Source organism: Trichomycterus rosablanca, chromosome 4, assembly GCF_030014385.1.
Source record: "Trichomycterus rosablanca isolate fTriRos1 chromosome 4, fTriRos1.hap1, whole genome shotgun sequence".
Taxonomy (NCBI): Eukaryota; Metazoa; Chordata; class Actinopteri; order Siluriformes; family Trichomycteridae; genus Trichomycterus; species Trichomycterus rosablanca.
Window position 1 is genome coordinate 48,460,149 of NC_085991.1, and position 25,742 is coordinate 48,485,890.

A 25,742-nucleotide genomic window follows, 5' to 3' on the forward strand; every position below is an offset into this window, starting at 1 on the left:
AAATATTAGCAGAAATGTGAGGGGTGTACTCACTTTTGTGATACACTGTACGACTTTATTCTTCATGTATTAATTTTTTTTTCTAAAACTAATAAATCTACATATTGGAATGTTAGACTTCCACCCCCAAACTTTCTTCTCATAATATCAGAATTTTAATCAGATTCTCTGACTATTACAACTTTATTCTCACATTTTGCTATAAATTTATCTTTAAAAATTATCTTCAAAACATTATTCTGGTCAGAACATACGACTTTATTCTTCTTTTATTTCTCTGAAACTAATACAATATACGTATTTGGTGAAATGTTAGTTTTACAGACTTCCACCCTCAAAACGATGTATTTCTTTTCAAAATATTTGAATTGTATTCTTTTTTTCCCCTAAATATTACAACTTTATTTATTACAACTCTAAATATTAGAACTTTATTCTTCATTTATTACTTTTTATTGTGAAAGTTTGAAACTTAAGATGTAGCAGCTGTAATTTTGCTGTAACTTTATCTCAAAAACATTCTGGTCAGAACATACAACTTTATTCTTTTTTTTTTTATTTATTACTTATTTTTATTTATTTACTTTTTTTATTACCACTTTTCTCTGACACTAATACAGTACAGTTGGTGGATGTTAGTTTTACACACTTCCACCCTCAGAACGCTGTAGTTCTTCTCATAATATCAGAATTTTACTTTTTCTTCGGAACAGTAACACTTTATTAATATATTATTTTGAAAAATGACTCTATATTCAGTGTTATTAGTATATTTTTGATGTACTTTGGTGGTATTTCGGTGTTTATTTGCTGTATTTTGGGTAAACTCGTCTTTGTGGTGACTGAAGACCGTTACTATTTGAATCGTGTGGTGGTGATGACGTATTTCCGGTTTCTCTAAACCTGAGAGGATCAGCCATTACAGGATCGGTAAATGGCCGCGTTGTGGCTCTCGCCGTTCACAGCAGTGTTCTGAGATTGTGATTAATTTCTGATTCTCTCTGTGTTTCTAAGGCGTTTGTTAAAGTCTCAGTGAAACAATTCGGACTGTTTTGGGGGGGTTTTAAACATCGTTTTAAACATGACTTCGAGCACTAATGTAGTGCAGGTAACGAACGTGTCTCCGAGCGCGAGCTCCGAGCAGATGCGCACTCTGTTCGGCTTCCTCGGAACCGTCGAGGAGCTCAAACTCTTCCCTCCGGAGTAAGTAGAACTCTATACAGATCTATCGTCTCGTCGTGTAGTGAGAAAATAGCTATTTGTAGTGAACTGGTCTGCTGTGGTGTGTCCGGAGCTGCCGTTAACGAGAGCAGGCCGCGCGGTTAGCTCTGTTAGCTTAGCATAGAGAACGTGCTAGCGTGCTAACAACGTAACGGCGTTTGGCTCCTTTGTGGAGTTTTGTATGAACGATATGCAGCTATAAATACAGAATTATTTGTTCTGTTTTATTTCCCTTTTAAATTGTAAGTGATCAGACAGTTTTAACTCAGATTGGTACTAAATGTGATGACGCATTGAAATACTTGCACTACTCCTGTGATGTCTGTGCATAATAGCTTCGGTTTTTATTTTAATTATTGTGAATGTGTTTTGTTTGGTGATTGCTGTGCAATGTGCTTGTAAATTGCGCCACTTGATAGTAATGTTCCACACTAACCCACCCCAGCTAAAATGTGCTTGTAACTTGAAATCAATGCTTTCTGCAACCCCACTTTCTCTCTGGCTTAATGATTGAGATAACACAAGAGTCTTCAGACTTATTGCTTCTATTTTGCATTATAATTCGACCATAACGTACATTGTTGTGGAAAAATCCCACGAATTTCTGTGGCCCTCTTTAAGAGCACATCAGTAATTTCCTTCAGGATAAACAAATGATCTGTTTATCTAGTAGTTACTCATTACACAAGATTCATCAGGTCACAAGGTTATATCTAACACAGTCATGGACAATTTAGTGTCTCCAATTCACCTCACTTGCACGTCTTTGGACTGTGGGAGGAAACCGGTGCACCCGGAGGAAACCCACACGGGCACGGGGAGAACATGCAAACTCCACACAGAAAGGACCCGAACTTCCCCACCTGGGGATCGAACCCAGGACCTTCTTGCTGTGAGGCGACAGTGCTACCCCTACAGAGCCACCGTGCCGCCCCTACCCTATCCATCTAGTGAAACTGATCATGTTCTGAACTGAAGGTCTTTTCTTGAGTCAGACCTTCAATGGAAACGTTACAGGTTATAAACAAAGAAACAAAAAAAGTAACTTAAGGCTGGTATCTGTTTGTACCAGTGTAAGGAAACTATTAAGCACTGCTGTAAGTCGCTGTTATCTGCTGAATTATGTAAATATAACATATATAAGAGCAATTCTGCAAAATTATACATACAATAAGTTAATTTGTTTCTTTTACTGCATTTTTAAAATGTTTTTCTTTTTAATCCAAAGCAACTTACAATTGTGACTGGATGTATCCAAGCAGTTGAGGGTTAAGGGCCTTGCTCAGGGGTCCAACTTGGTGGTGGTGGGGCTTAAACTGGCAACCTTCTAAATTAGTAGTCCAGGTTTGGTGGGTAGCACTGTCGCCTCACAGCGAGAAGGTCCTGGGTTTGATTCCCAGGTGGGGTGGAGTTTACATGTTCTCCCAGTGTGGGTTTCCTCCGGGTGCTCCGGTTTCCTCCCACAGTCCAAAGACGTGCAAGTGAGGTGAACAGGAGACACTAAATTGTCCTTGACTGTGTTTGATATTAACACTTGAACTGATGAATCTTGCGTAACCTTCTGTTCTGTCGTAAATGTAACCAAAGTGTGCAAAAAAACGACGTAAAATTCTAATAAATAATTAAATAAGACTGTTATCTGTTTCTACCAGTATAAGGGAACTACTAAGCACTGCTGTAAGTTGCTTTTATTTGCTAAATCATGTAAATATAAACATCCTTCTTTGTCCAAAATCCCATCAAGTTTACATTTTACATTTATTGCAGTTTGTAATTGTTATATATTTTTTTATCTAAAGCAATTTACAGTTGTGACTGCATGCATCAAGCAGTTGAGGGTAGAGGTCCTTGCTCAGGGGCCTAACTTGGTGGTGGTGGGACTTAAACCGGCAACATCTGATTACTAGTCCAGTATCCTAACCCCAGATCTATCACTGCCCATTTTGTGTTGTAGGATTTGATTAATACTGTTGCATGTCTTCTTAATTCCTTGCTAAAGATCATAATTAGGGTTAGAATCAGACCACACTGATTTAAAGTATTGATGCTGATTTATTTTAACTGGTGACGGACAAGCTCTTAGCTTCCAATGAAAGTAAACCCATCACTGGGCTTCCTATCTGCACATCTTCCTGCTTTATGTAATGCAAACAGTGTAAGGTAGTGAAGGTAGCAGTGATGTAACAGTAAGATAAACAGAGACATCGAGAGCAGAACCAGTTCAGCATCCTGAATGAGGATTTATACAGAGTGTGTAGCAGACGGTTCATCACAACTGATCTTATTCAGAGTTTCAGTGACTCCAGAGCAGAAGCGTCGCCTAATACAATGAGCAGATTGAAGACCAAGCCCCTAGTGCGCAAAACCGTGTAGCCGCTCTGATGAGCAGTGCGATAAGATTCACTCTTTTAATCAGGTGTACACAGGTGTGTTTACTTTTTAGGTTGGTAGTTGCTCATTTGGGCAGTGTAGGTTTACCCCACCCTGTTTGGTGATATACACGCGGCCCTTACAGCCTGATGAATGTGCCAGTGTGTGCAGTCGTCAGGCACCAAGAGCAGAACTTGGGAAAATTCCGAGCGTTTGGTACACACAGATCAGATAGACAACCAGATCGATTCTTTGATTCTGATGCTGCACCTTACAGCCTACAAGATACAACAGCTCATAAAAACTCAGGTACCTGCACTAAAAGTAGGAACTGTGTATATTATGCTGACACGACCCAGTGCTCGAAGTGCGAGAAGCTTGTCTCCTGAGTAAACAAAGTTTTGAGACTCTTTTGCACAAAAACGCTTCATATACATATAGCGATGTAACTGCACCACAAGGCAGTTAAAAATCGGTGCAGATGTGCCACGATTCGAATCTGACTCGATGTAAAGTGAACCGATATTCACTTTAAACAGCAGAGGGCACGGGTGCTATTCATCTTGCCTGGTTGACGTCACTACACAGAGTTGTGCAGGATTTTCCAGCCAAATTTATTTATGTAAGGATACTTCTCCACTCTTTATTTGTATTACTTATTTATTTATATCATGTGGGATTTATTTCATTTGTTTTTTACACAAAAAGGGAAATGTGCAGCATTGTTTTGCATAGTTTGTACCTGCCTCAGAAATAAAAGGGCATTCATTATTTAGATAAAAGATTTTATTTTATTTTTTATAAGGAAACTTCATCATTTGTCTTCAATTTCATTTCGTTTTAAAAAAATCTGGAAAAAAGTGTATCCTGAATCGTATCGCGTAATGGGTAGAGCGTATCGTTACATCCCTATATCCATAGGATTCACAAAATTCACACTAAACATGCAGCAGAGCATGAGAAAAGAGAAAAATGCAGTTTTTTACAACACAGAGCTACATAATAGATTGCTACTTTATATATCACATGATTAGTGCTGGACAATAATTCGATATCGATATATATCGCGATAGAAAATGTTTCAATAACGGTGATATGATCTTTAAACAAATTCGATCGATATGCTTTACGTCAGCGCGCTTTGCCCGTGTTACTTTTTTGCGGAAGCATTTCTGCACACAGGTTCCCACAGGGACGCAATTCAACAGCGCACCTCAAGCGAGTAGTTCTCCATCAAAACAGTGCAGTTACACACTCAACATAAATGTCAACCACCAACACAATTACAGAAAAAGTACTACTACTGAGTACTAATACTACTGAGTACTAATACCAGTTATTAATATTACTTCTTATTAGTTGTGGCGCGCTACGAATAAAGGCACCAACGGGATATTCGCGTTCCACTGTTGCCAGATTGGGCGGTTTTCCTCTTAATTGGGCGTTTTTTTTTTTAAAAACAATTTAATAGCATTTAAATAACACTTCTATTGAAAGGAGAATATTCCGTTTTAAGAAGCCCCAGCATTGTAAAAGGCTATTAAAAGTAAAATGAATTTTCAATGCTGATTTGGCTTAATAGTGTTGGTCAGTCTGTATCATATTCTTGAGAGAAAATTAAAATTTGTTTTCCATGCATTCACACTGGCATGTTCTGGGGTTCATGTTTTTGGCAGTTTTTCTGACATTTGTATTATTCATATCGATATCGGAATTATATCGTATCGACCGAAATTAGGAGTTATATCGTGATATAAATTTTAGCCATATCGTCCAGCCCTACACATGATTCATGTGATGAACATGATTAAACTTTGACCCAGTTTGCCTCTGACCTTGTAAAGCCCATCCAATGAGACAAACTGTTTGATATGATACAGTAAAAGCGACTCGACACTTAACACGAACAAAACTTAACGTGACTTATTGTACTAAAACAACAAGTGAGGAATTTCGGTAGTGGAGAATATTTATGAGCGGTAATAATGAAGAGAAGTTTAGTGTCCTGTCTCCTTCTTTTAATACATTAAACCACGTGAAGCTTTTTTTTTAGACTCTCAGAAAAGCTGATTTCGATTCTTACAATTTCTCAGAACCTCGAGCTGTAACTCCAGTTTAAAAGTGAAACGGTGGCCGCTCGGGTGGCGCAGCGGTAAAGTACGCTAGCTCACCAGAGTTGGGGTTTCGAATACATCGTATCGAATCTCAGCTCTGCCTCTCCGACTGGGCTGGGCGGCTGCATGAACAGCGATCGGCTGTCGTTCAGGGTTAGAGGGTAAGAAAGTCGGATCACAGGTCCTCGTCACTGGTGCGACTGCGGCCCCTGTTGGCGCCTGCACAGGGCTGAGGAATGACGCTGGTGGGGGTGTGGCCCTCCGTACACAGTATGTCAGTTGTCCTCAGTCAGCAATCAGGGTAATTGGACACAAATTGGGGAACAAGTGAGTAAAATCCAGATAAACACAGATACATGTGGAGCTTTCAGAGTGAATCTGATGGTTATTCCACACATGCAGATTCGTGTCTCATATGCGCAGTTTGCACACAGGATGCTTTTCATGTGAATGCGCTTTTACTTTGCTGAAATCCCGGATTTAACTCCGTTTCTTTCTTTTCTGCAGTGACTCCACCATGCCAGTGACGTCCCGTGTGTGTTTTGTGAGATTTAAGGAGCAGGAGTCTGTTGGCGTTTCCCAGCATCTCACAAACACAGTCTTTGTGGACAGAGCTCTTATAGTTGTGCCCTATGCGGAAGGTTGGTATTTTATGATATTCCTATTCTTCCTAGTCACAAATTTAGTTCTAAAGGTGTAAAAAAGACGTTTTTGGCTGTCTAGTAGCTCTCCATGATCTATCTGTGTTTTTGCCCAATAGTCGTGTTTGCAAACGACACGAAAGGCTTTGTAGCTCTGGCTCTCATAACCGTAACCTAAACTTCTCAAGCACATAGCAGAGGTCCTTACAGCTGGAGCTCCCAACAAAGACGTCGCCGTCTGACCACTGCGCAACCCGACAATCAAACCGCACAGTAACCAGCTCATACAAATACATTCATATTATATAATGGGTTTTTATTTGTTCAGAACAGGAGTCAGGTTTCCACACGTGGCTCAGGCTGAAGTCGCATGATCATGATACGCGGCAAAACCGATTAGAGGGACGCACAGATTAATCGCTTATTGAACTTCTACCCTATTTGCTGCTCGCTGTTTTAAAGCACGGGCAGTGTGACGATGTGTTTATAGTATAACACAGATATGCACAGATTTCTACACGTCATATCTATAACTAATCCTCACGGTTTAACAGAGCCATGAACTGTTTCATTACACTTCAGATTCTAGGCATGGAATTATACTGTAGATAAAATGCAGCATGGTGACTATTGAGCTGTGAAGTGATGAGACCGGGTTTGCGTTTTAGCTGGCAAGTCCACGTTTACTAACCTTGCAGCTCAAAATATAAAGACAAGATAAAACAAACAGACCTTAAATGATTCTTATGAGGCGGCACGGTGGCTTAAATGGTAGCACGGTCACCTCGCAGCAAGAAGGTCCAGGGTTCCATCCCCAGGTGGCGCGGTCCACGTCCTTTCTGTGTGGAGTTTGTATGTTCTCCCCGTGTCTGCGTGGGTTTCCTCCCACGGTACCAAGACGTGCAAGCGAGGTGAACTAGAGATACCAAATTGTCCGTGACCGTGTTTGACATTAAACTGAAAGGCGCCCAGGTGGCGCAGCGGGATTTTCCACTATCACACCAGCACCGAGATTCAGAACTCGGTTCGAAACTCGGCTTCGCCACCGGTCGGCTGGGCGCCACCTAGCGGGCATGATCGGCAGTGCCTGCAGCACTGGATTAGATGGGTGAGGTCTTCAAATGCTGTGTAAGGACCCTGATTAACAGATAGAGAGGCGCATGTGCAGAACGCATGGGTGAAAAGGGGTTCCGCTAAGGGCTGCACGCTGGAGCTCCGAACTAAGACGTCGCCGTCTGACCACTGCGCAACCCGACAATCAAACCGCACAGTAACCAGCTCGTTCAAATACATTCATATTATATAATGGGTTTTTATTTGTTCAGAACAGGAGTCAGGTTTCCACACGTGGCTCAGGCTGTAGTCGCCACCAAATGTAACCAAAGTTTGTAAAAACATGACGTTAAAATCCTAATAAAAATAAATAAATGACATGTTTAAACCCAAATAAATAAATACGTTACTAACTCTGGGGTTGCTTGTGGCTTCGTAGCTTTCTCACGTCTCTAAATGATACAGCAGAGCTTCCTGTATAATCTGCATGTCAATAAACCGTCAGTACCGTCAGGCAATACTAAGTCAAGTCAACTTTTTACAATAGACATCGTCTCAAAGCAATTTTACAGGATCCAGGACCGACAGACCAAAACCCCTGCTGAGCAAGCCGAGGGCGACAGTGGCAGGAAAAACTCTAACCTTGAGAGGAACCAGACTCGACAGGGACCCCCATCCTTCTTGGGTGGCCTGGAGGATACTTTGAATAAATAGGATTTACACACTATCATACACGCATAATTTTAAATAATAGTTATTATTCAGTCCAGTCTGTGATAAAGTCTGTAGTGAGTTCTTGACATTCTTGGTGCAAACACGCCACGTCTCCGTCACAACGGTGCAGTTCTGTGGTGCTTGGCGCTTCAGTTCAGATTTTGCCGCGTATCATGTGAGCCTCAGTGTGAAAGCCACCTTAGACTGTTTTAGTTCAGAATGAATTAATCACAGCTCAGCACTTTGTGTATCTGCGTTCAGGTTAAACTGTAAGTAATGTTATGAAATATGCCTCCCAGTAGTGTAACGTAAAGCATTCTCGAAGGGCAGCCTGACACAGTGTGTTGTGCGGTAAACCTGTAGAATGAAACCGCCCCTGTTTTATATGTAGCTCTTACATTACAAAGGTTTTGCACTTCTTTTTTTTTTTAAATAAACGATCTTCTCCACTTTGGAAGCTGGTTTTGCCCCTCGAAGCTCAGCCGGTATTTCTGTGAGTCTCTGCGTCTTCTGTTTAAGCCTTAAAGCGTGGCTTCGGGTTTCCGTACCACCCCAGCAGGAGCTTCACCTGACGAGTCATTCAACGACCAGGAACAACTAAGTATAAAAGGGGAGTCAGGTGTGCTAGCTGGTTGAAATAAAAAAAAAAAAAACAATAGCCGCCTTTTTTTTAAGATGGATAATTTTTTTGTTTATTTATTTGATCTTTTTTTCGGGTCTCGTGTCAGGGCTATTTAATTAGCACCTTGCTGGACGTTCACAAGCCCTTTAATCGGTTCTTATTAACAAATTAGATGTACGTTCATATGTCGCTCATTTTTAATGCCAACATCCAGTTCTAGTTAGCCAGATTTTTATTATTTTTATTATCCGTATTATGTCTGGCATGCTCAGCTGGCTCTTTAAGCTACTTGCTGTGTAGCCAGTCTGTCAGTAATGTATGCACAATTTTAAAAATCATTAAAAACCTACTGTGAGGTGCTTTTTGGTGCAAATCATGCATTAAGTATCGTCTGCGCCGGCATGTAAAGATAACACGCACGCTTTGAGACTGGGCTCTGATGCTCACTGTCAAAATGTCGCAGCATACTGGTTTCCACTCTGAAGCAGTTGAATAGCCCTGCATCGGATCCTCAAGGTGCGCCGGCATTATTATTATCATTATTATTTTTGTCCCCCCTCCTCCCCAAGTATTCATTTTAAGTTTACTTTGATAGGGAAGGACATAGCAAAGGAGTCACGGCTCACGTGCAAATCCAAATCGCTTAGAAATCCTGACATCTGAGTAACATCACACAACCAGGGATTTTGCTGTGTCGCTGATACAGGGACGGATTTAGAATATAAGGGTTTTAAGCTTCCCTGAGGCTTGCGCGGGCCTCGGATTTGCTCATCATTTAGACTGTCTCCTATTAAAATGTTCTCTTGTTTGTTTTGTGTGTGGTTTTTGTAGTGGAGAAGGCAAATGCAGAGCCCCCCTCCCTGAAGGCTGAAAGTGGTCCTCTCTCTCTCTGCCAACAGGCGACTGTAGGCAAATGCAAAACTCCAGCCGCCACACGTGTTCCCCCCCCCCCCCCCCCCCCTCTCCCCTCTTTCTTTGCTCTCTCCTCTCTCTATGGGTATAACATGCTATTCCCCCCCCCCCCCCCCCCCCCTGTAGTTTTGCCAACACAGTTGTCACCTTATACATTGTGGTTCTCTGCCATTAGGAACTGATCCACACATGCACATATGAACTACGACTCTCATTCCTAAGCTTCCACATGCTAAATCAGGCCGGGAGTGACCTCTGAGGACCGCCTCATCGACAAGAGTTAGTCATTTCACATTTAGTTATGTGGTTTGTTATGACTGGGTGAAATCCACATGATGTAAAAGTCAGGTTTCATGCCATCTCTTTAACAGTGGTCTCTTGTTTTTGTTGTTGTGTTTTACAGTTCTTTTTCCTGGCTCTGCCAGTCCTGTTTACCAGGCCCTGCCGAAAATACAGCCCTACAGTTTTGTCTCCTGCAGCCCTCTTTCTCTTGTGCTTGTTTTAATGTTTACTGTTTCTTTTTGTTTTTTTTTTGTATCACAACCTTGTTTAATAAGCATTAAATCAGTGGAAGTGTGAACTGTTCCACCTGTTCAGAAAATTCGGCTCTGACGTGTTTCTAGGGCTTTTGTTGGGACTGAAGACAGGGCTAGTTGTTGTTGTTGTTATTATTATTATTATTATTGTGTGTATATGTGTGCTCATGTGTACGAGCTCTTGTTAAACGTGCTGTGGTCAGGTAAGGACAGCAGGTAAGGACAGTCTCCAGCAAAAGCCCCAGAATTAAAGCTGACAATGTGTGTGTTCTTTTTTTAAAATGAATGAATCCATTGTAAATCTGAACCTTATGACTGTTTTATGGCCACAATTTCTCAACGTGTTTTGTGTTGTGTATCTCGATCTTTCTCTGTGCTTTTAGCGAAGCTGCCAACGTGAGTCGATTGTTCATAAAACGTCTAAATGAAAAGTTGAAAGCACATCACCCGGAGAAGCCTCTGTGCTCGCTCACGTTTGGTTCATGACTTAAATAGCGCTCGTCCAGGTGATCACATCTTGGCAGTTTCAACTGCAGTAGTGTGTTTTTATGACTTTCCCCATCTTAGTTTCTCACAGTGATAACTTGGACAGCTTTTTTTTTTTTTTAATAATAAACAAATACCTAATTAAAAAAGAGACGCAGGTGGTAATGATTTGAGGCAAGTATATTAAATGCTTGAAATCTGATTGTTTGCTGTCTCCCCTTCTTAAACATCTCGTGGATTATGTTTCTTGGGTTTTAATTCAATCGTTTTTAATCCCAAAGGTGTAATTCCTGACGAGTCTAAAGCTTTGTCGCTGATGGCTCCTGCCAATGCTGTCGCCGGCCTTCTTCCAGGAGGAGGACTGCTGCCAACACCCAACCCTCTCGCATCGGTAAATTCACATTTTTTTTAAGTTCTATGTATGCTTTCGATCTGAGAGTCCCAGTTTCCTTCCGCAGTACAAAGGCGTGTAATGCCAAGTTCACACTGTTTGTTTATTAGGAGTTTAACGGCTACATTCGTGACAGGAGCGGTAGTTACTCATCACACAAGATTCATCAGTTCACAAGGTTATATCGAACACAGTCATGGACAATTTAGTATCTCCAGTTCACCTCACTTGCACGAAACCGGAGCTCCCGGATGAAACCCACGCAGACACGAGGACCGCCCCACCTGGGGATCGACCCCAGGACCTTCTTGCTGTGAGGCGAGCAGGAATCACGGCACAAATTGTGTAGTGTGAAGTAGGCATAACTTGGGTGAATTGGAGACACAATTAGTCATGGCTGTATTTGACAATTAACTAGATCTGGTGAATCATAAGTAACATATAACTACCTGTCCTGTCATAAATGAAACCAAAATAAAAAAGATCACCTTAAAATCCTAATAAATACATAAATAAATATACATTTTCAGATAAACCTCAATCTCTGTATACACAATAAAGAACTGTACGTATTATGTAGCCATGATAATAGCCATAGCAGCTGACATTCTGCTACTATGATGCAGGAGGGCTGTACTAAATAAACATTCCCTCTAAGGTGTGTAAGAGCCACCCACTTTTTACCTGCATTAGGTTATGCATTGCTCCAATTATCACTGTCTCCAGCCAGCAGAGGTCGCAATTGCAGCAGCAATAAGGGATTTCTTCAACCACCCTCAGTCACAGCCAATCGTGCCAGTCGATAGCGGAGCTGAGATTCGAACTCTTATCTCGAGATGTCGGTGGGTTAGCGTGTTATATCGTGTTAGTGTTTTACATGCATGGGATTGGAAAATTGAAAGCCTGTAGATTTAGAGACAGAACAGGCATTTCATTACAGCACTGGGCTTTTTGTTAGTAGTTCAGTAATGCCTGGTTCACACTACACGATTTTTGCCCTGATTTTCACTCACCGACTGGTCGGCGCTAGATTTGCCGGCTCGTGAGCAACTCTGCGTTGGCTTGGCGATCGAAACTCGACAGTCAATGACTGTGAACTACACAACGACTTGATCCGAGTGACTCGGCGACTGAAGATAATTTTCTACCTTGCTAAATATCTGGATATGAGTAGGCTGACTGCCAATGAGAATGCAAGATATGGGGTGAGCGGAAACGCAGGGGAGGAGTGTAAAAAGGTGGGACAGGGACACACACAAGTTTTACTGTATTTCTCTACAACAAAACACCCACGCTGCATTGCAAAAAAATATTTATTAACCTCCAACTCACTACAGAACAATCCCTGCTGTTCGTGTTGCCAAATCCACTCCGGTTCAATTATTTTTATCTACTTATTTTAACGCTGCACATCGGCGCACAAACTTTGATCGCTCGCTAGTTATTGACGTGAATTTTTGGACGCGGTATCATTAAACCTCTCGTCACTTCTCGTGTGTGTTTTCGTGATGAACGTTGTTCGGGAGAGCAGAGAAGCACAGTGTCACTGCTTTGCTGTTTAATGCTGCATGCTTACAGTCAGGAGTTTTACACAGTGGAGCACAAGCAGGTCTGAAGGGTGACGCAGCATAAAACACAAATTAGTGTTTAACAAATAAATTAGTGCACTAAATCTTTTCAGTGGTCACATTGCCAGCTAAAACTGACATCAAGGTGTTAAAAAATGCCCCAATTCCTCAACCTCTGGTTCAAAGTTTATTTTAAGTGTTAAAATGTCAAACCTGCAACACCATTCTAACCATCAAGCACGTACTTCTGGGATGCCCCTGTACAACAATTCAAGTAAAATCTACACAGCAGCCATAATAACAGATTTTTATCTGCAAACCAGCATGAAACATCCTGAAAGTCTTAAAAGATGAAAAAATAACACGCAGTGAAAGTGCAGGCAGATGAAATGTATAATAATACGTCGTGCTGTAATTAGTGATCGACCGATATGGGTTTTTTAATGGCCGATGCCGATACCGATATTTGGACGAAAGAAGTGGCCGATGGCCGATATATAAAGCCGATAATACCATTTTTTTACAACTAAAAAATACAATAATAATAATAATAATAATAATAATAATAATAATAATACAACAAAACAGAATTAATGATCTTAAATAAACATTTATTTATCACTGTATATTCTTGTTTGCTCTTTTGGCCGTTCAAAAAATTAAATAAAAAATAAAAACTTTAAATAAAATACAAATTATTTCAAAGGTTTCAGTGCACTTAACATACACAAGCAGATAGCAGTATCTTTTTGTTTTTAAGAATGAACAAACATGCTTAGTGAAGACAGTTGCACATAGAAGAACTTCTTTTAAGGAGCCATTATTTAAGCACCAAACTGTGTGTGCATTGTGTTTGAGCATTTAGATAAGTAATCAAAATATAAATAAAATATTTGTGAATAAAAAATAATGAAGTTAAAGTGAAATATTTGGGAAAAAAAAGGTTTTAAACCCTGTCCAAGTCAAGAGCAGCAAATTGTAGGAAACCAAATTGTACAATCCTTGTTCTTGTGCATTCACTGATGTCTGCCTGGAGAGTGGCAAAATGGACACACGGGGCGCTCTAACAGCCAGACCAATGACTGTATACAGTCACTGAGCTGACGGAGGCAATGTTTAAATATCGGCCTTGTGCGCACATATATCGGCCGATGCCGATTATCTAAAAAATGCCAAAAATCGGCCCGATTAATCGGTCGATCACTAGCTGTAATATCTACACGTGTACCGAGTGTTTTCCGTCAGCCGTGTCTTAATTCAAACAAAACGTTTGTTTGCTTTCTAGATTGGCGCCGGAGTTATGGGTGGCCTTGGTGGTCCTGGTATGTTATCGGGAGCCGGCATGAATCAGGTGCATTATTTATTCTTCTTACTTACTATTGCCGTGTAACACGAGCCAGTCAGATAGATTTTAAAACCTCAATCGTTTTATCCAGCCTGAGTTAGGGCGGGGCGATATGCCTAAAAAACTCAACCATGGCAGGCCACCGCCCGCATTTTAGCTTATACTGTTAATACGTTCTCTTAAAAACACAAAATACTGTAGTTCTGATACATTCTGACTGATTACTGTGATTATATTGTGTATTATTATAAGCTGTATTTGTATTAATATTGACATTTATATTAAACAAACCAGCAGAATCTCACAATCACATTTCTGCTCCGTTTTTATTCAAATTAATCAGCATCAAAAATATCCCAAGAAAGTTGAATATTTGATGATGCTTTGCGATTACTGCAGAGTGAAAGCGCACGTTAACCAACAGCACCGCGACCCAGATCAACCACACAGCAGCATCAAATCATAACCGCTGCGTACCTGAAGGCCACCGTATATGTTTCCAGAATATTTCCAGAATATATAAATCCATTTCCAACTCTCTGTCCACCAAACTAATGAAAACCGTCTTAGATTGTTTATTCTCTGGGCTTTCCCCGGTAAAAAGCGGAACTGGTCATTCGTTCACTAAACCGTCACTTATGCCCCAACAACCAATCAAGAGAGAGATTGAAATTCCGCCCAGAATCTGAATTCGGAAGCGCTGATTGGTTTACAAATGTGTTTATCAAGGCTTGAACCATGAATGAATCTCTGTCACAAATAAACTGATTAATTTGTGTGTGCAGAACGAATAAATCTTTACCATAGATACGAGCACAGCTCCCTGATTCGATTTCAATGAATGATTCGTTTGAAAAGAGTCATTTCGGACAGTGATTCAGTTTGCGTGTGTGTGTGCAGCGTGTGCTGAACAGCGCCTTTGTATTCTGTTTAAAACGCTCTCAAATGGTAACCTGTGTATCCTAGACATACTCGGTATATCGAATATGGCCGTTTTTAACATTGTGTAAAAAATAATATCGAATATATCGACATATTCGATATATCCACGGCCTAGCCTGAATTAGGAACAGCTTTTGTGATCGTGAGAAGGGACGAACGCACTAGAACTGTGCTTTTAGTTTCTGCTTTTCTTGTATTAATGAAAGTTGTCGTTTTCTTTCAGGCTCTCTCGGCTGATCAGATTCTGAAGTTAATGACGATGGATCCAAAGTGAGTACTTGTCTAAACGCTTGTCTGCGAACGTTTCACTGAAACACAAAGAGATGAATCATGACAGCTAAATTACGTTATAATTCTGTCCGAACAAGGGCTGGGCGGTATGACGGTATTGCGGTATACCGCGGTATTTAAAAATGCGAAGCGCCAAATTTCTGCTTAAGGTCCACCTTGAAAACGGAGACTTTAGGACCGGCGCGCATCCGCAATGAGGGAGGGGCGGGAGTTGTAGGCGGTTGGAGCTCACTGATTGGTTGTGGAGGTGCTCACTGTTTGAGGTGATGACACAAAAGCTAGGGAGCGCCCTACATGGGGTGTGTTCAAACACCTAGTGAGCTGTCTTACTGCCTGCACAGGCAGCTGCCTCAGTAGAGAGGATTCTAATAAGTCAATGACTTATTATAAGGCAGGTTATTCGAACGCGCTACTTAGACAGCGATTCCATCGGGTTTTGCTTGCTAAGCTAACGGTTAGTATCTTGCCATTCAAAACCGATGGGATGGGATGGGGTGGCACAACGCGCTGGCATGTCAACTTAATATCTCTGTGTACCGAATACGGTTACATTCACTGACAAGCCCGAACTTGCTAAAAAAACACGCTTGTGCAAGTTTATACAATCTAATATTATTTGTGTGTGTGTGTGTGTGTCGCGCTCACTCTTCGCGATACTCGGATTTCGGATTTGAATTCCCACAATAAACAGCTTTTATTATGACTGATTAATTCCCCGTACTGATGTGAAGCAGAATGGGTGTATTACAGCCGATAAGTACGGCGCAAAAATGAAAAGAACATATAAAACATATATATAACGGTTCCCAGAGATGCGACTCGGTTCATTTGAAAGAGCCGTTCAATAGAATCGGATCGCTCGCGAACGACCCGTTACTAACAGAGAGACAAACGCGCACGAAAATCGTCAATATCGCCCAACCCTAGTCTGAACTTGCTGGAGCTGATTACATTTGCTTGTCTCCTGAAGGCTTAATCCGATGGGCATGGGCCTGAAGGCAGACGCATCTTCCAAGGAGATCGAGGAGGCCATGAAGAGAGTGCGTGAGGCCCAGTCGCTGATCTCTGCCGCTATTGAACCCAGCAGTGAGTATGAAGCACAGTCCAAACCACAGGATTAAGCATCGTTAGTTCTAATGTTTATCCTAGTACTAAACCGTGACGGTTATTCTATAGTGACGGGGTGACCTAGTGGAGTGGGTAGAGCTGTGTGTTTAAATCCTGGCTCTGCCATGCCACCACTGTTGGGCTTTCGAGCAAGGCCTAAACCCTCTCTGCGTAAACACATTCTGCAGTACCAAAAGACTATGACACGCGTCTTAAATCGAGCCGAAATGAAAACAATCTTTAATTTCTGACTGGCATGAGAATTATCTTCCTGCTGTTCTTCTGCGTGGTGTTGGCATGGCATAAAACAACTAAATAAATAAATAAATTACCCTCTTAGCTTCAAGGGCACCATACGATGGCAGACCAAACAAGCTGGGATACGTCATTGTAGTCTGTACGTATATATGACAGGCATTCCATCTGCCCTGGATTATCTATTTTTTATCACGGTGCTGTTTAAGTATGATAATCCGGGGGCGGCACTGTGGCCTCACAGCAAGAAGGTCCTGGGCTCGATCCCCAGGCGGGGCGGTCCGGGTCCTTTCTGTGTGGAGTTTGCATGTTCTCCCCATGTCTGCGTGGGTTTCCTCCGGGAGCTCCGGTTTCCTCCCACAGTCCAAAGACGTGCAAGTGAGGTGAAATGAAGACACTGAATTGTCCATGACTGTGTTCGATATAACCTTGTGAACTGATGAATCTTGTGTAATGAGTGACTACCGTTCCTGTCATGAATGTAACCAAAGTGTAAAACATGACGTTAAAATCCTAATAAGTAAATATGATAATCGGGGGTTGTGCAAGAACAGTAGTCTACAATTAGTCATGATGCGGCTCTAATTACGCATCCGCACGCAGAGATAATTGGTAATCGACTAAAAGTTGTATTGCTCTCGTTTTGGCTCCTGGACTGTGAGAGATCGATTTAGAACGAGAGCTGTAGCGCTAAATCGGATTCAGTAAGAGGAAGTGGTTACTCTCTTCCTTTTTATGAGACCAATGTGAGCCAAAGCCTTTGTGCATTTGAATAGAGGAGGTCTTTACTGCACATTTCTTTTTATCTGTAGCCATCAGTAGCGTTGCTAATGTGTTCTACTCACTAGAGGCCTTTTTTTAAACACTGAGAGGAACCAGTTCATTGCATAAGATTATTATATTTAAAATACTTAGAGGAAGAGAGGATGGCCAGCAACCAGATGGATGGATACAGTTAAAGAAGCCTGACAGCATTTAATAACCTATCATTAATCAAAGAGCTTCCAAGTAGCACCTGATAATCATACAGGAACGATTGTGTGCAGGGAACACTGAGCATTTTAATATGGAGATTTTGGTTCTTTGTTTTTTAAAATTTAAATACATCTTAAACCTGATGTCAAAAACTAGAATGCAAAATGCAGATTGTATGATTTAATCGTCCTTATTTTCCTACACTTGTTTCAGGTAAAAAAGACAGCAAGCGTAAGCACTCCCGCTCCAGATCCAGGTCTAGATCCAGACGCAGGAGGTCCCGTTCTCGCTCTCGACACAGGTATGCTCTTACCTATATTTATTGTGCTCTCTGTACCGAATGCCACACGTCTTTGTAGCTGTGTGCAGCTCATTGGCTGGTTTAAAGAGTGAACGCTCTATGAAATAGTTAATATATAATAATAATAATAATGCATTTTATTTATAGGTGCTTTTCAAAGCACTCAAAGGCACCTTACATCTTACAGAGCAGTTAAACTCTGTACATATAAGACAAGACATACATTTAACACTGAACAATCAAGTGAATTAATGGTAGGCTAGTTAAATACGTGAATTTTTTAGGTGGGATTTGAAGGTGGAGAGGGACTCGATAGTTCGAATTTCAAGCGGAGGAGCGTTTCAAAGATAAGGGGCCGAGTTGCTAAAAGCTCTGGCCCCCATATACCCCTTTTCCACCGACGCGGAACGGGGGCCGTTCTGGTTCGCGTGTTTCCACCGAAAAAAAGAGGTTCCAGACAGTGAACTAGCGGGTCAATCTGGCACCACAGAGTACTGGGTTTTTCGGCCCGAACCGTGGGCGCGTCATGTTGTACAGCAAGGCGCGTTAGCGACAGTGGCGTCAGCTTAATGCTGCATTTTTATCTTTTAAAGTTCACCTGATTACAAATTTGAGGCAGTTTGCTGCTGATATTTTCAAAGCGCCTTTAAAGAGATGAACTGCGTGATATGACGTGGTGAAAGTGACCCGGACAGAACGGAAAACGCTTAACGTGAAAAATAAAGCGTGAAGCTGGGAAAGGGGTAATAGTGGACAGACGTATAGAGGGACTAGAAAGCTGAAAAGCAGAAGAAGATCTGAGCGTATGGGAGGGTGTGTAGATTAGGATAAGGTCAGTAAAATGTGGCGGTGCTGGACCATGGAGAGCCTTAAATGTATACGGTACTGGACTGGACAATGAAGCCGCTTGAGAACCGGAGCGATGTGTTCGATGAAAGGTAGTGATGGTCTAAGCCAATTGTAGTTTTTGGAGTTTTTTGTGGTACACCAAAGAGAAGAGAACTACAATAATCGATACGGGATGTGACCGGGGCGTCTTGGGGAGAGGGATGGGCGGAGACGGTTGATGTTACGTAGATGAAACCGACCACATTGCAAAGCAAAAGTTAAAGAATTATGAAGATTATGAAGGTAGAGCAGCGTCCGCATCTACTCCGCACTCAGTTCAATTTTATGGTTCTTATATGCAAAGGGACAATGGCATCTTCATACAGACGTGTGTTGCGAGACCGATTCCACCAGTCTAACTTTGGTTTGGTCTTCGGTTTATAGGAGGTCGAACAGCAGGAACCGCAGGCGCTCTCGCTCCAGGAGCCGCAGACGCTCCCGCAGCCCCAGGAGGAGGAGATCCCGCTCCAGGGACAGGGGCCGACGCTCCGCAAGCAAGTCCAGGTCAGTTCCTCTCTGATACATAGTCGCCACATAGCTCACTCACTGTACTGTGGCAGCTCTGTAGCCAAGGTACTGGATTAGTGATCAGAACGTCACTGGTTCAAGTTTCCACCATTGGATTCCTGATTAAAGTCCTTAATATTCAGTTGCATATTACATTTAGTCATAATTGTAAGTCACAGTGGATAAAAGATTCTGCTAAATAATGAACATTAAAGCATGTGTGTCTCATTCTGTCTCTTACCCATCTATGTTCGAGTTTAGTTAGATCTAGGATGCATCAGTCCTCAATAAAATGCCTTTCTTTCATTCTTAGGGATAGGAAGAAGGAAGAGAAGGACAAAAAGCGCTCCAAAACCCCTCCGAAGAGCTACAGCACCACCAGGAGATCTAGAAGCAACAGCCGGTAAATGTTTTAACCTAAACCCTCTTTCCCATGCTCTAGCTAAAACTCAGTATACTACATATTAAGCAGAAGAACCAGTCACACCAATGTACATACCACCAACAGACTTAAGACCCCTCATAAAGAGCTATGTACAAGAAAAATGGCAGGAGAACTGGGACTTACAAGAAAATAACAAACTCGGGGGAATTTAACAAAGCGTACAACCATACAAAATGAACTATACCCCGAAGAGGGGGGGACCAAGTAGCCCTCACACGATGCAGAATAGGACACTCAGGACTAGGGATGTCCCGATCACGTTTTTTGTTCCCGATACCGATCATTAATTTTGATCCCGATCCGATACCGAGTCTCAAACCGATACTTGTATTTTCTAGATATTGTCTAGATAAGAACTGGATAATACTGTTCACACAGTGCACACTTCAAGTACATTACAGTTATTCACATTAATCCAACGTATATGTTTAACAACTGAATAGCTCTGCAGTGCTGAAGGGAAAAATGCTGCATCCAAGCTATTGCTTAATGTTTTTGTATTTTTACAAAATCAATCAAAATGAGTGAGATATTTACAGTTTTACTTTAAACTTTACATTCGATGAAAAAAAAATCTGTTTAATGCAGTGATGCACTAAAAATGAACAGAAATCTGTGTAGCAGCTTAACTTGAATATAAGAAAAAAAAGTTACTTAACAGCATTACAGTAAAACCTGAAGACCAAAATAAAATGGAAAGGCTCTTTTTTTATGAAGGAAAGCCAGTTTTTAAAGTGCTTGTATTGTTTCAATGGTTTGATGGACGTTTCTATGTGAAGTGAGTGTGTTTTGACCCTTTGGGGCTTCCATAGTGCATGAAATAGCGTGCTTGACTCAGCTGTCGGCTATTCGGTCCCGTAACAGAAGAAGTTAATAAAGTGTTCCGCTCCCGACTATGTGAATATACCGTGTATTTTATTTCTTTATTAAGCGAGTGCATCACTACGTTGTTTTGTAAACCGGAGTGATCCTCGACTCACACACCATATAAACAGTAAAATTCTACAGTAATGAACGCAGCTCTGCTCCCACCGCCTCGTGAAGCGCTCACACTGCAGACGTTACACCGCTGTTGGACTCGTTTCACTTTCCAATTGAAAGTATTTCCACACAGCGGACATGCTGATGTAAAACAAAAGATCGGGATTAAGATCGGGTTTAGTAAAGCCGATTCCGATCAATTAAAAAAAATGCCTTGATCGGCCCCGATCTTTGAGATCGGATCGGGACATCCCTACTCAAGACTTACACGCGGACACCTACTAAATAAAAGGAGAACAGGCCCCGAAGTGCTTTCATTGCTCAATTACCATAACAATGAAACATATTTTATGTGAATGCGAGGTTTTTACCCAGGACGGAAATCTGTACCTGATGGGATCGGACATAAAAGACATTTTTAGAAAAACGGCTCCTTTTAAGATTTTAAAAATTCTGAAAACATCTGTCGTAATCGCAACCAATCGCGCCATAGAGATGGCTCTAAATACAGAGCTTATAATGGCGATAAAACACAACAACTACATATTAAATTCAATCCAGCCATCCATCTGTCTGATTTTACCATCTAATGATGTGTATCTGTAAGAAATTGCGCTATGAGAAGACCTGCTACTGCTCGGGTTTAAAGTTCAAACCCTTGCCCGAAGAGGGGGGCAGGTTGTGTGTTTCGTTACTGTTTAAATAACAACCTGCCTAGGTAACATGGCAGGATCATGACAACATCTAAACGATTCTCTCTGTGAAAGCCCCTCAGATTGTTGTCCAGTCATCTCGAGGCTGGACTACTGCACCTCCCTCCGTCCACTATTAAACCCCTGCAACTCATTCAGAATGCAGCTGCCCGTCTGGTTTCCAACCAACCCAGACGTTGGGTCTGTTCAAAACCTGGTGAGGGCGGCACGGTGGCTAAGTGGGTAGCACTGTCAACTCGCAGCAAGAAGGTCCTGGGTTCGATCCCCGGGTGGGGCGGTCCGGTCCGGGTCCAGTTTTCGCTTACTTATGCCCGGTTCACACTACACGATTTCTGCCCTGATTTCCGCTCGGCGGCTGGACGGCGCTTGATTTTCCGACTCGGGAGCGACTCGGCGTTCGCCCGGCGATCAAAACTCGGCTCTCGATCGCTAAGTGTGAACCATCCAACAACTCGATCCGACCGGATCGAGTTTTCTAGCACGTCAGATATCTGATCTGAGATGTGCGACTGGCAGTGAGTGCTGTGTCGAACAGCCAATGAGAACGCAGGATACGGTGTGAGGGGAAACGCAGGAGAGGAGTGTAAACAGGTGGGACAGGGGGATAATATAGTTTATATCAGAATACATCAGCACACACAAGTTTTACAGTATTTCTGACCTGATCGTTCTCTACAAAATACCCACGCTGCATTGCAAACAATATTAATTAACCTCCAATTTACTACAGAACAATCCAAACTGTTCATGTTGCCAAATCCACTCAGATTCATTTATTTTTCCTCCTTGATTTTACGCTGCACATCAGCACACAAACAACTTTGATCGCTCGCTACTTGTTGACGTGCATTTTTGGACGTGGTATCATTAAACCCCTCGTCACTTCTCACGTGTGTGTGTGAAAAAAAAAACAAAAAAAAAAACACGTAGTTTGTGAGACCAGAGAAGCTCGCCTGTGATTTCAGTTGGTGATAGATGGTGTAGTGTGAAACCCCCCTATCGCCGATCAGTCGTGTAGTGTGAACTGTACAGCAACCCGACAAATCAGAAAGTCGTGTATTGTGAACTTGGCATTAGCTAACACAGTTAGCCTCAGGCCTCTCAAACCAATGGGCTGAGGTGGCGCAACCCGCTAGAGCGCCAGCTAACGTCTCCCTCCGTGCACCGAAAGTAGTTAAACTGTCCCTGACCAGCCCGAATTGACAAATGAACTCCCATCAGGAAGGAGACTGTGGAGTCTCCGGGCCGAGACCAGTCGACTGAGGGACGGCACCATCCACCAGGCTGTCGGGATGCGCAACTCTCTTCCTGTTCTGCCCCCTTCCCCCTTCTTGCCCCCTGTATTCGCTAACTTTGGATCCTGCACACACATCTCAGGAACCTGAACCACCAGCCCCCCCACATCGATACCGAACCTTACATCCCCAGGATCTATTTAATGCAGGGCCAGCTGTAGCCTAGCGGTTAAGATACTGGACCAGTGATCAGAGGGTCGCTGGTTCAATCCCCACCAATGCCAGGTTGCTGCTGTTGGGCCCCTGAGCAAGGCTTTTAACCCTCAGTTGCTCAGACTGTATACTGCAACTGTATTGTAAGTCGCTTTGGATAAAAGCGTCTGCTAAATGCTGAAAATGTAAAAAAAAAAAATGCACACTCGTCACTTTGAACTGTCTATAGATCATCCAAATTGCACTGCCGTTATAATTGCACTGGTTTGACACGTAAACCTTTAATCTGCATTTGTCACTTTACTGTCTAGGCTGTTAATATTGGGACCTTTTATTTTTTTACATTTTAATATTTTAGTACTATATTTTTCATACTGTCAGTGTAAATATATTTGCACTTTGGTGTTTATTTATTTTTATATTCTTTATATATTCTAGGTTCATTGTTTAATTAATGTTTAGTGTTGCACCACGGGTCTGAGAGTAACGCAATTGTACATATTGCAGTATTGACAATAAAGCGACTTTGGCTTGTGCACCTTTATACAGATTAAACGTCTGTGAGAATTTATGCCACGTTGTTCCGTCACCTTTTTGTGTGTGTTTTTGCAGAAGGCGTAGAAAGAGCATTAGCCGCTCTCCCCGGAGGTCTCCCAAGAGAAAGGTGTCCAGGTCACCGTCACCAAAAAGGTGAGTCTTGACTGGAATGAAACTGTACCGAGCGTTAAAGCGTGTCGCCGTACGGTTCATGAACTCTGTTTAATCGCTGTCCCACTTCAATTCCACTCACGCAGGCACAAGAAGGAGAAGAAGAGGGATCGTGAACGGGAGAAGGACCGAGAGCGCGACCGCGACAGGAGGACTGAACGAGAGCGCAGTCGCGAGGTCGCCGAGCGCTCCTCCAGCAAGAAGAAGAAGACCAAAGAGAAGGAACGAGAGAGAACACCCGACAGTGAGAAACGAGATGTGAAGGTACTAAGTTACTTCTACTGCCTTATGGGAGGGGACCAACTCCGGCGGAGCAGCTTTAAATGATTACCGCCGTGTGAGCACGACGTTAAACGGCTAATAAATAATAATGTGCTGCAGTACCTGACCCTGACCGAGGAGGGCAGTATGTAACGCGCCCCTTCTAATCCGTGTGCAGTAGCGACCGCTCCTGGTCACCTGTACAAGGGGGTTCACACAGGGATCAGTGTTTTATATGTAACCAGCAGAGGCTGCAATTGCAGCAGCAGTGAGAGTCATCAGCCATAACATTTAAACTCACTGTGCATTTTATCAGCTCCACTTACCATATAGAAGCACTTTGTAGTTCTACAATCACTGACTGTAGTCCATCTGTTTCTCTACATGCTTTGTTACCCCCTTTCATGCTGTTCTTCAATGGTCAGGACCACCACAGAGCAGGTATTATTTAGGTGGTGGATCATTCTCAGCACTGCAGTGACACTGACATGGTGGTGGTGTGTTAGTGTGTGTTGTGCTGGTATGAGTGGATCAGACACAGCAGCGCTGCTGGAGTTTTTAAATACCGTGTCCACTCACTGTCCACTCTATTAGACACTCCTACCTAGTCGGTCCACCTTGTAGATGTAAAGTCAGAGACGATCGCTCATCTATTGCTGCTGTTTGAGTCGCTCATCTTCTAGATCTTCATCGGTGGTCAAAGGATGCTGTTGGCTGGATGTTTTTGGTTGGTGGACTATTCTCAGTCCAGCAGTGACTGTGAGGTGTTTGAAAACTCCAGCAGCGCTGCTGTGTCTGATCCACTCATACCAGCACAACACACACTAACACACCACCACCATGATGGTCAGTGTCACTGCAGTGCTGAGAATGATCCACCACCTAAATAATATCTGCTTTGTGGTGGTCCTGTGTGGGTCCTGACCATTGAAGAACAGCATGAAAGAGGGCTAACAAAGCATGCAGAGAAACAGATGGACTACAGTCAGTAATTGTAGAACTACAAAGTGCTTCTATATGGTAAGTGGAGCTGATAAAATGGACAGTGAGTGTAGAAACAAGGAGGTGGTTTTAATGTTGTGGTTTTATAAGATGAACACACGTAGCTCATGCATGCGCTCTGTCCAGGTGACCCGTGACTACGACGAAGAGGAGCAAGGATACGACAGCGAGAAGGAGCGGCGGGCCAAGGACTCGGAAGATTCGGGCTCGTCTCCAGCGCGCTACGAAGGCGAGGCCGAGGGCGACTCGGCCAAGCACAGCCCGAAGCAGCCCAAACAGAACGGAGACGAGCACCACGAAGAGCAGGACATGGACGTCAGCGACTGAGGCCGCGCCCACGTCGCCGCGCGGTGGAACGGACATTTGAATGAGAGATTTTCCGATTGCTTTCGCCCTTCTGGCCGTGTTTGTTCTTTACTAACCTCTGAATTCGGTGTCGCGCTCTCTCTCCCTTCCGCTTTACTCCACTAGACCGGATTGGATTCTTGTTTTTGTTTTTCTGGACGGCTGCGTTTCCTTCTGCTTTTGAGTCGCTTAAATTCTTTGCATTTGCCTTAAGAGGGAAGGATGCTCACGTGTTCATTTGGTCAAACGTTGACCAATCAGAGAGGCTCTCGTGCTCTCGACTCTGCTGTTTTAGCTCTACATTACTAATGTCCATTACTGGCATGGATCTTCCTTCGTTTCCTTTTCTCTTCCTCTTCATGATACTGCGCCTGACCGGTCCTGGTGTTCGTTAGTGTCCACACGATTTGTTTTGTTGGAGAATGTTTTTGCCCCGCTTCCTACATTTGTTTTTGATAGCCACTCGGCATAACTGTATTTTAAATAGACCTGAGTTCATGATGTACATGATTAGTGGATTATATTCCTAGTATCATATCCTGTAGTCGGCCATCCGGGAGTTGAATTTTTATACTGTAAATAAACTCGGTGGAGTGAGAA

At 42.6% G+C, this 25,742-nt stretch overlaps 1 protein-coding gene across 2 annotated transcripts; it reads left to right on the plus strand.

Annotated features, from left to right (window-relative positions):
- Positions 1-898: 898 nt before the first annotated feature.
- On the plus strand, positions 899-25,742 carry srsf11 (serine and arginine rich splicing factor 11). Of its 2 annotated transcripts, XM_062994425.1 has the most exons (12): positions 899-1,203; positions 6,213-6,346; positions 10,951-11,060; positions 13,914-13,979; positions 15,139-15,185; positions 16,177-16,292; positions 17,757-17,844; positions 19,117-19,236; positions 19,553-19,642; positions 23,439-23,516; positions 23,621-23,798; positions 24,924-25,742. In XM_062994425.1, the coding sequence occupies exons 1-12, from the start codon at positions 1,082-1,084 to the stop codon at positions 25,122-25,124; spliced, it is 1,350 nt and encodes a 449-aa protein (XP_062850495.1). In that variant the 5' UTR covers positions 899-1,081; the 3' UTR covers positions 25,125-25,742. The 2 variants fall into 2 exon arrangements, with proteins under 2 accessions (XP_062850495.1, XP_062850496.1); XM_062994426.1 differs by lacking the exons at positions 899-1,203; positions 6,213-6,346 and adding an exon at positions 9,962-10,689.